The 10,771-nt window shown below is 38.0% G+C and overlaps 1 protein-coding gene and 1 non-coding gene across 3 annotated transcripts in view; one reads left to right on the top strand and one right to left on the bottom strand.

Moving 5' to 3' along the window:
* The window catches only part of tbc1d13 (TBC1 domain family member 13), a 16,027-nt gene extending 7,533 nt beyond the window's left edge, over window positions 1-8,494 (top strand). The window contains exons 8-12 of one of the 2 annotated variants that reach the window (XM_015373586.1): window positions 58-268; window positions 342-505; window positions 2,576-2,736; window positions 3,226-3,283; window positions 6,752-8,494. In XM_015373586.1, coding sequence (XP_015229072.1) covers window positions 58-268; window positions 342-505; window positions 2,576-2,736; window positions 3,226-3,283; window positions 6,752-6,817 — 660 coding nt within the window. In that variant the 3' untranslated portion in view covers window positions 6,818-8,494. Of the gene's footprint in view, window positions 1-57; window positions 269-341; window positions 506-2,575; window positions 2,737-2,825; window positions 2,884-3,225; window positions 3,284-6,751 lie in introns of both variants that reach the window. The other variant, XM_015373585.1, reaches the window with a different exon arrangement.
* Window positions 8,495-10,398: 1,904 nt separating this feature from the next.
* On the bottom strand, window positions 10,399-10,471 carry trnar-ccu. The gene has a single exon. It is a non-coding gene; the product is annotated as a tRNA-Arg (tRNA).
* Window positions 10,472-10,771: the final 300 nt, after the last annotated feature.

The following is a 10,771-nucleotide window of genomic DNA, read 5'->3' as shown; positions in this document are numbered from 1 at the left end:
AACTTGCCTTATGCTGTAGGAACCCTGATAATAATCCGACCCATTTGCTGGTTACAGGTCAGCTCTCCTGGGAAAGCTCTGAACCTGTATCCGTCCAACGAGTACGAGGTTCTTCCTAACGGCAGCGAGGCTCACTGGGAGGTGGTGGAGCGGATCCTCTTCATCTACGCCAAACTCAACCCCGGCATCGCCTACGTTCAGGGCATGAACGAGATCGTGGGGCCCATCTACTACACGTTCGCCACGGACCCCAGCAGCCAGTGGAAAGGTCGGGAAGCTCCGCGAACGTTCGGCTAATGGAAGTTCTGGCGATGCTGACGCCGCTGTGTTCTGTCCTGCAGAGCACGCCGAGGCCGACACGTTCTTCTGTTTCACCAACCTGATGTCGGAAAACAGGGACAACTTCATCAAGAGCCTGGACGACTCCCAGTGCGGCATCACCTGCAAGATGGAGAGCGTCTACTCCATGCTGAAGGAGAAGGACCTGGAGCTGTTCCTCAAACTGGTAAAACCTGCACAGGATAAAGACCAGATGTTTGTCCCCTCAGCGCTCTGGCAGCCGATTCTCCATTTTCCACCTGATGAAATGTTGAATCTTTGCAGCAGCATCATCCTCTCATCTTGTTTCTCTGTCCTAAAACTTCTCTGACTCTATTATTAGTTTATTACTGTTAGTCTTCTTAGGTTACATATTAAAAACAGGAAGTCGTAAAGGTAACCGTTAACAAGCATGCATACAATACAACATTTAACTTACAGATGTTAGAACTTAGAAAGACATTTCAAGGAAATCTAGACATTCTATATCTGTCCACCGCCTGCGTTTCGTTTATAGATGGTTGTTTAATTTCATTTCCAAATAATCGATGCCTATACATCTCCTCAGTCGTCCTTTAAATGAAGACTTTTGTTTTATATTGATCAGTTTTAACCTTAAGGCTTTCTGTTCGTTAACTGCTCTGTAAATAGATTTTTTTTTTTTTTTTTATTATTTTAATTTAAAGCTGACCTTCAAAGGTGAGCCTGGTAATATAGGCAAGTTTATTTATACATCATAGTTCCGTACAAAGACGAATCAAAGTGCTTTACATGAACTAAATGATTAAATAAAAGGAAATTAAAAGTAAAGATAAAAACATGATAAAAGTAGTTAGTGAAGCTGATAAGAGTTTAATATTTGAGAATAGCCACTTAAGACTTAGACAGAGTTATTTGTCATTTTGTTTACGCAAGGGTAAAACAAAAAGAAATTAAAAATATTCTAAATATAAATCATGTTAAATATCTGAACCTTCAGCTTCTCCAGTTTTTATATTTATAAGAGCAGTTTAGTTTTGGTCCAGATTTGGGCCGCAACAAACATTATTTTGATAATCTTTTAATCTGTTGATTATTTTTTTTGATTAATAATAGGATAGCCAAATGTTCCTTAACAAGCATTTTATATAGAATTAAACCAGGTGAAACTGAAACTTTTCAACTTGTGGAGTTCTGGATAGAGCATATTGAGAGACGAAAAATATATATATTTTTTTATCTTAAATGCAAAATATATTTACATTTTTTTTCACCATTTTGGTTTATTTACCGCTCTAAGTGGGTCACTCTGTCGGCTAAAGACATTTTATAGAGTCTTTATAGTCCAGTTAACGATTAATCAATCACTGAATTAGTTGACGAAGATTTTAATAATAAATTAATCACGATTAATCTCATTAATAGTTTGAGCGCCAATCCAGATAAATTTGAGAAATTATTCCAGTTTTAAAAAATCTTCTCCAAATTAGCTGGAAAGTTCTGATGACATCTTCTTAAACCTGATAAATTTTTTCTGTATTTTTTGTAATCAGTTGTGTTACTTTCCTCTGTAGAAGTTTTATTATTTAGTAAATTTAACTGTAGATTATCTTCAAGAGTTTTATTTCAGCCAAACACGAAGCTTTTTGTTTCAGAAATGATTAAATTTTCCTCTACACTTGAAAAAATTGAAATCTAGATACGTAATTTTTTCTTAAAATAAGTGCATTTGTTCTTGGATTGAGGAGGTAAAAGAGACATTTTTGCCAATGGAACAAGACAATTTATACTTAAAATAAGGAAACAAAATTGCTTTGTCTTATTTCAAGTGCATATTCTCTAATTATCTTATTTTAAGAGTAAAAATACTCATTCCATTGGCAAACTATCTTATTTACCTACTTAGAATAAGGATAAATACACTTAATTTAAGACATTTTTACTTATTTCTAGATGTTTTTCGCAGTGTAAGATTGAAGAAGCTCTGATATGAACTCAGCAGCTGCACAGGCTGTTGCATCATCAGCATAAATGGCTCATTTAGCTTCTTCCATTATTAATGGGAGATTATTGGTGAGGATTACACAAAGCAGCAGAAACTACCATTAAAGTAGATGCAATGTGACCCTCAGCTAAATAACTGCTGATCAAAGTCAATGCAGGTTTAGTTTTTCTAAAATTAAACGGAACGATTATAACTGAGGCAGCTGGATCCTTTTAAATGAACTCTGTTCTCCATGAACGTCATGGTAACAGGTCGGTTTTTTTGTCCGTTCAGGAGGAGCAGAACATCAAGCCTCAGTACTTCACCTTCCGCTGGCTCACCCTGCTGCTGTCTCAGGAGTTCCTCCTGCCGGACGTCATCCGGATCTGGGACACCCTGTTCTCCGACAAGGACCGCTTCCACTTCCTGCTCCTGGTCTGCTGCGCCATGCTGATGTGAGGCTCCCAGATTCTCCTGCAGGCCCGGTAACGTCCCGTTGCTTTCACTGAGTCCTGATCCGTCTCTGCTCTGTCTTCCTGTCCAGACTCATCCGGGACAACCTACTGACCGGAGATTTCACCACCAACATGAGGTTACTGCAGGTAGGATCCTCTGGGGATGATCCACTTCTGTTCTAAACGATCAAACCGATCCATTTAGGGCTTCTGTTTAAAGTATCGAAGAATTTCTTTCCCAAAGAATAAAATTAAAATTTTTTGGGGGGAGGTAAAACAAAATAAAAGCTTTAAATGAGACTCCTTTGTGNCTGCCGGACGTCATCCGGATCTGGGACACCCTGTTCTCCGACAAGGACCGCTTCCACTTCCTGCTCCTGGTCTGCTGCGCCATGCTGATGTGAGGCTCCCAGATTCTCCCGCAGGCCCGGTAACGTCCCGTTGCTTTCACTGAGTCCTGATCCGTCTCTGCTCTGTCTTCCTGTCCAGACTCATCCGGGACAACCTACTGACCGGAGATTTCACCACCAACATGAGGTTACTGCAGGTAGGATCCTCTGGGGATGATCCACTTCTGTTCTAAACGATCAAACCGATCCATTTAGGGCTTCTGTTTAAAGTATCGAAGAATTTCTTTCCCAAAGAATAAAATTTAAAGTTTTTGGGGGGAGGTAAAACAAAATAAAAGCTTTAAATGAGACTCCTTTGTGAGGCATCATCATTTTTTTTTCTGCTGGCCAATGTTATTTAAAGTTTAACCTGACTGTAAAATATTATCATTATTTATTTAATTTTTTTAGGAGGAAAATGGGTTTTATTTCCCCAAAGTAACAAAAATCCAAACCATAATTACAGAGCCCTTAAAAGAGGTCAAATGAAGGGAATAACTCAGGGCAAAACATATCAAGGTTAAACATAACAAAAACATAAAAAATACTGGCTGATCAGATCAGACTGACACACTGAGGAAGAGGTAGGGAGAACATCTACCGTACACAAATTTAACAAAAAATAAACAGATAGCTTAAGGATTAAAATTAAATTACTAATGACTAAACAATATGAGCAAATATCAAAAGCAAAAGAGAAATTCTGCAGCATATTAAAATGTAAACTCCATGATCTCCCCCCCATAGTGGAACTCCAGATGGTATCATCCAATCTATCAATCAGTCTCTAATGAGTGTTGCAGGCAGTCCTTTGCCTTCTCCCAGTTGAAGGTACTCTCCACACCACCACAAAAGAAAGCACAAACAACATTAAGTATTTGAAAACTAATGTGTTTTAATATTCTCAAAATAATGATAAACAAACCAATACATTTATGCTGCCATATTTTAAAACTTAAAGTAAAAAAGTGTTTCTGTGTGGAGTAACTGACCATGTGATCATCACAGTTCATATGCTTCTCTAATCTGGAACAAACTCCCAGAAAACTGTAAATGTCTTGAAAACCTTAGTTGACTTAAATCCAGATTAAAAACATATTTATTTATAGTCGCCTTTAGTCGCAATCTAAGCCTTGTATTTGTTTTAACATCATACACATTACTTTAGTCTTTTTACAGAAATGTTTTATATAGATAATTGGGGTGGAACGGTTCACAAAATCCACGGTTCGGTTCGATTCCAGATTAGGGAAGCATATTCGGTTCGGTTCGATTCAGTATATGTTGATTGTTACACCGAAATCCCATAAAAATTTATGAAATTAATGAAAAAATCCCCCAAAAAATAATGAATTGTAATTATTTTTAATGATCCGCGGAAACCCTGGATCATTTCTGTGTTTTGCTGCTTTGAATTTAATCATCTGGCGCATGCCCTCTACGATCTCCAAGGAACTCAGAGCGGACGGGAGCCACAGTGGAGGCTGTAGGCGTTGCTTTGAGCAGCCGGTCTGGAGCGCAGCGGGGCGGAGCGCTGACGGAGTATGTGGGATTTCGGGTTAGCATGACATGTTGGTCATGTTGCTGTTAGCATAAACAAAATGGGTTGCACAATGCTTGCACACTGTTGCACTTTTATCCACAACTTTCTTTCCGCCGTCATCNCCTACTGACCGGAGATTTCACCACCAACATGAGGTTACTGCAGGTAGGATCCTCTGGGGATGATCCACTTCTGTTCTAAACGATCAAACCGATCCATTTAGGGCTTCTGTTTAAAGTATCGAAGAATTTCTTTCCCAAAGAATAAAATTAAAATTTTTTGGGGGGAGGTAAAACAAAATAAAAGCTTTAAATGAGACTCCTTTGTGCTGCATCTTTATTTTTCTTTCTACTGGCCAATGTTATTTAAAGTTTAACCTGACTGTAAAATATTATTATTATTATTTTATTTTTTTTTAGCAGGAAAATGGGTTTTATTTCCCCAAAATAACAAAAATCCAAACAATAATTAAAGGGCCCTTAAAAGAGGTCAAATGAAGGGAATAACTCAGGGCAAAACTGACAGCCACTAAACTAAGGGGACCTAAATACTGGCTGATCAGATCAGACTGACACACTGAGGAAGAGGTAGGGAGAACATCTACCGTACTCAAATTTAACAAAAAATAAACAGTTAGCTTGAAGATTAAAATTAAATTACTAATGACTAAACAATATGAGCAAATAACAAAAGCAAAAGAGAAATTCTGCAGCATATTAAAATGTAAACTCCATGATCTTCCCCCCATAGTGGAACTCCAGATGGTATCATCCAATCTATCAATCAGTCTCTAATGAGTGTGTCAGGCAGAGTCCTTTGCCTTTTCCCAATTGAAGGTACTCTCCACACCACCACAAAAGAAGCACAAACAACATTAAGTATTTGACAAAATTGAAAATACAAAAGTTAACTAATTGTGCGAGCTACAACTAATGTGTTTTAATATTCTCAAAATAATGATAAACAAACCAATACATTTATGCTGCCGTATTTTAAAACTTAAAGTGAAAAAGTGTTTGTGTGTGGAGTAACTGACCATTTGATCATCACAGATCATATGCTTCCCTAATCTGGAGCAAACTCCCAGAAAACTGTAAATATCTTGGAAACCTTAGTTGACTTAAATCCAGATTAATAACATATTTATTTATAGTCCCAATCTAAGCCTTGTATTTGTTTTAACATCATACACATTACTTTAGTCTTTTTACAGAAATGTTTTATATAGATAATATCACCTGTTATCGGACACTGTTTTTTTTTTCTTTTTTTTTTTTTACAAAAATCTTAAAGCCATATTTTCTTTGTTTTGTTTTTTTTTCTTTTTTGCATCATCATTTTGAGATAAAGATAGCCCCAAACCGTGCCGAGATCATTCTGAGCACGGTAACCTAGATAAATGTTGATTTTAAATGGCACACGTAACTGAACCAGACTGTACCAGACAAAACCGAACCGCGCTAACATGGTACTAGTTCATCAGTAGAGCTCGGCGAGGTTCACTTCTGGCTCAGTTCTCAGATAACAAAGAACGCATGAGCAGACGGCATCATGTCCTTACAGCTTTATTAGACATTTTAATCGTGTAGAAGATGGAAACGAAGGGGAATAAAGGCACAGAGGTGAGGCTATAAATAAAAATAATAATAATAATGAATTTTATTTGTAACGCACTTTACATTTGAATTGAAATCTCAAAGTGCTACAGTTCAAAAAGGGAAAATTAAAACAAAGGTTAAAAGACCATAACATTAAAAACAGAGTAAAAGATAATAATTAAAATTAATACATTTGAAGGCAAACGTAGCCTATAAAAAAAAAAAAAAATCTAAAAATCAGCAATTGTAGGCATTTCTAAAAAGGAAAAGGGATTCAGGAGAGAAATAAAGGAGAAAAAGAAGGAAAGGAGGATTTAAGATGAGATCAGAGCCGATGGTCCAGAACCAAGGCGGCCCAAGACCCAACTTTTAATGAAACAGGAAAACAGGAGCTATCTCTCATATCCACACATACATGTTTGTGTTTTTATATTCTTGTCTTTTATTTATTTAAAAAAAGGTGTCTTTTTTTTAATTTTCTGCAGGATTATCCAATCTCAGACGTTCACACCATCCTGACCAAAGCCAAAGAGCTGCAGGAGAACTCCTAACGAGATGTCCTCCTGCTGATGTCCGAACATTTCTCCTGGAAGGACACTGAGGAGCCGGGACTGTTCTTTGGGAAAACGCAGAAATCTGCTTTTTAACGGAAGGTCAAACCTTGAAGGAAACATTTGGGAGACAGAGACATCTGGTACTTCCTTTGGAAAGTCTTTCTCCTTTGTCAGACATTTTATTTCCCCCATAAAATGATCAAAAACTGACATTTTTATTGATCATCTGGTGGAGAAGGGACCACAGCGACCAACACTACAGGTGTGATTGTCAGAAGACACCCAGCGGATGGAGAGAAGAATCTGATGTCTGATTGGATCATCAGAGATCTTGTTTTAATTATTAATGTCGGCGGAATTTTGGCATTTTCTTCTTCTGAAGCGGGAAGCGGCATTCCTGGAACCAGGAATTCATGAGCTCCACGTCTTCAGTGCTTCATCTGTAACCCGTCTTCAGCGCAGCTCCAGCTCGGAGTCATAACATCTTGATCTGTTTCTGGATATTTGAATCTGATTTAATTCTTTTATTAATCAGAACATACCTGGATTTCTGTGCAGATACTCATTTTCCAGTTTAAGTTCCAGTAAAACCAGCAGATGGTTGGCTGCTCCTCGTTCAGTATGAAAGCATTTATAACCTGATGATGGAGCTCCAGGCGCCACCGCTTCCCCTACTTACATCTGATTTTTTCGGTGCAGACTAATTCCTGGTGAAGCACATTAATGTTTGATATTATTTCTTTGTTTTATCTGCTGCTTCGCAGTGAAAAGATTCCAGGTCGAACCCAAGTTAACAGGAAACCAGGAAGTTATAAACCAGCCTCTCAGTTCTTCCTGAAATTCTTCCTCTGATCCAGAGTGAAACAGCTGCTGTCGGCTTTCTATCCAGTTTCAGTCCAGCATCATAGAAGGGTCCCGTCTAGAAAATGTAGTTCTCCTGTAGGAGAACGGTGTTTGAAAGTTAGATCTAGATCCTCCTCTAGATAAAGACTGTTTGATACGTTCTATAAACTTCACTTTGATACAAAACTGAGGTCTTCCTAAGTTTTTTGTTCCACTTTCTAATCGTTTTGACCTCCACTGTTAGCCATACCAGATACTAAAGAGGCTTTTCTGATTAATCTGCGGATTCAAACAAAAAAGAAAGTTGGTGTCCAACATTAACACCTTAGATGTTTGGTTGTTTTAGTTCAACGCTTCCTTCCTTCTTTTGAGTTACGATTATATTTCAGCTAGGGTTACTTGCATGTCTGAGTTTACAACATTTCTCTGGAAGTTTAGCCTTACTGCACTGAAACTGGGTAAAAAAGAAGCCACAGCTGTAGAAGAAGAACTCTGGGTCTCCAGGTTTTCTAAAGGTCTGATAACGAGTAGCACGAAGCATCGAGATCGTAGGAAGGATGTTGAAAGGAAACGAGGTTCGGATTTTTGTCTGGCAATATTCAGAAACGCCTAAAAGTATCGTCTTGTTAAGATCAAAGTCTATAAAGTGTTTTGATTAAAACCTGTTTTTGATTTTTCAGAAATCTTGTAACAAAACGAAACAGACATTTTTTTTTTTTTTTGCCAAACAGTAATTTTCCTTTGATAAACATCAGGTCAGTTTCAGAAATCCCCTCAATGACCTTAAACCTTTTATTGTTTTTATGACACTAAAGACATCATCCGACATTTAGCTGAAACCGAACAAATGAAGAATTGGAGGGTGACTAAACCTCTGATTGAAGGATCATCCAAGTAGTCCACAAGTATATCAATGACGTATTACCAGAGCCAGATTCCACAAAATGTACAGTTTCTTAAAAAAGCCACAAGATTGTATTGATTGAAGTGCAATCTAAAGTTTGGCCACCTGATGGCTCCACTTAAGCAGAATTTCAGTGAATTTTTGTTGTTGTTTTTTGCCTTCTAAATCAGAGTATTTGGTTCTGGTTTCAAGGTGATAACCTGTGTGGTTCTCTCCAACATCTGGATCTCTGAGTTTCAGGCAGTCGGCACAGTTATAGACGTTACAATAAGTGCCAACGTCTTGACCATCCTACGAAATAAAACCACAGAAATCATGTCAAGAAAATCTTGTTCCCATGATCCTCTAAGTTGGAGACTTTGAGATGCCAAAAAATTGTGTTCAAGAAATGGAAACCAGATTCAGCTTAGATCCACACACCAATAACTTTGTTTTTGCAAATGTTTGCAGGATACACTTTTTATTTCCTTTCTTTGCAAAATTGTAGAAATTTGAAGCTTTTTGTTTTTACATTTTTGTTATTGCACTTATTTGGGGAAAATCTTTGATCTAATCTACCATAAAAACTTCCTGCAGTGATCGTAAAAAGTTCAACACCATCTCAGCTGTTTTTTTTTTTTATGTTTAATACTAATTAAAATGTGTAACATTAAGACCAAAACAGACACAGTGAAGGTATTTTTTTATTGTGCACAAAGGTTTTTACTTTGAGGGATTGTTACTAACGACCTCATCAGTTTAAGGTATTTATTTCTTTTTAGACGGTTTCTGTGTTTGATGATTGTTGAATAAAATTCTTCTTAGTCCCATTTTTTTTGCATGAATTACATTTTGTAAACTCAGATGCTTTTTTGTAAAGTTCTCCAGTCGTTTTTACATGTTTGCAGATGTGAATTAAACAATGGGACAGTGTCTCCTGATTCATGCAATGGGTCCTAAATTGGTTTGATATTTGATGAACAGTTTCAGGTACTTTTTAAATGTTGCAGTGTTGTTTAAAACAACAGAAATGACCATATCTTGTTACATGCGCATGTGTCAGAGCTGAGCATATTGGGAGAACGCAGATCTAAGGCAAATACGGGAAAATACTGTGGTAATTCCAGTTCTTTTTTAAATTATGATGACTGCTAATTGAGTATGAATGTTGACTTCATCTGCTAAGAGAGTTCTGATATGTCAAATAAAAAGCAAGCAAGGGCCTCGCTATGCACATACCGGAGATTGACATGGCAGCAGGAAAAATATCAACACGTAGGACCTGTCCGAGTTCAAGCAAACCACAACTGAGTTAAAGCGCCTTGAAGAATCAAATTGCAGCAAAGTTTCTGCAAAGTGTCTAGAGCAGTAGAGTAACTCAGACAAATCTCAAGCAAGTCAATTCAGACATGTTGTCTTTGGGGAAGTTTCTGCAAAGGCTGTAACATTCTCTCTGAGTCTAGAGCATTAGAGTAACTGAGACAAATCTGACTTACATACATGCATTGAACTGTATATATGTAAAGGGTTTTACGAAAGGCCTCAGAAGAATTGTGGAGTGGTCTAAAAGCGGTTCAAAAGAATCTTCAAATGCCGCTGACATATAGGATCTTCGCAGAATGGCATTTAACTTGTTTACAGTCGAGCACGGATAAAGGAAATGTTAAAGTACTGATGCCCACTAATGTAAGTACCAGAAAATCTTATTGAGAAGTGTGAAAGTCCGACATTAGCGCATGCTAAGAGTAGCAAGCCCAACAGGTGAACACTGGCATTGGTGTTAAGGACAATTAGTAGCAGTCAGTAATGTCATGTGGCAGGCAGGTTTCCATTGGACCTCTGTGCTTGTATTTACCCCATATGGGACTCGAACCCACAATCCCTGGATTAGGAGGCCAGTGCCTTATCCATTAGGCCACTGGGGCAGGTACAGCAGATGTCCCATCAGGTGAAAAGCCGTACGTGTAATTCCTGTGCAAGCAATGAGTCACCGTCTGAAAACTGGCTGCACAGTGAGTCGACAGTGCCTGCAGACCTTTTGGGGATTCTTGCTGCACTATGCAGCGCATAGCTCTCACAACCTGAAAGCTGTGACTTTGACCCACACACTTGGCATTTGTTTTAGCTTGACAGGAACATTCATTCGTGCTCTTACATGACCATGGTCAGCTTTTGGCTGGGGTAAGGCAAATAGCTCAATAGATAACAAGTGTGACGACCTCATC

This window comes from Cyprinodon variegatus, unplaced genomic scaffold (genome assembly GCF_000732505.1).
Source record: "Cyprinodon variegatus isolate N-32 unplaced genomic scaffold, C_variegatus-1.0 Scaffold88, whole genome shotgun sequence".
Taxonomy (NCBI): domain Eukaryota; kingdom Metazoa; phylum Chordata; class Actinopteri; order Cyprinodontiformes; family Cyprinodontidae; genus Cyprinodon; species Cyprinodon variegatus.
Note: the sequence above shows the minus strand (reverse complement) of the source record. Positions and strands in the feature narration are given on the sequence as shown.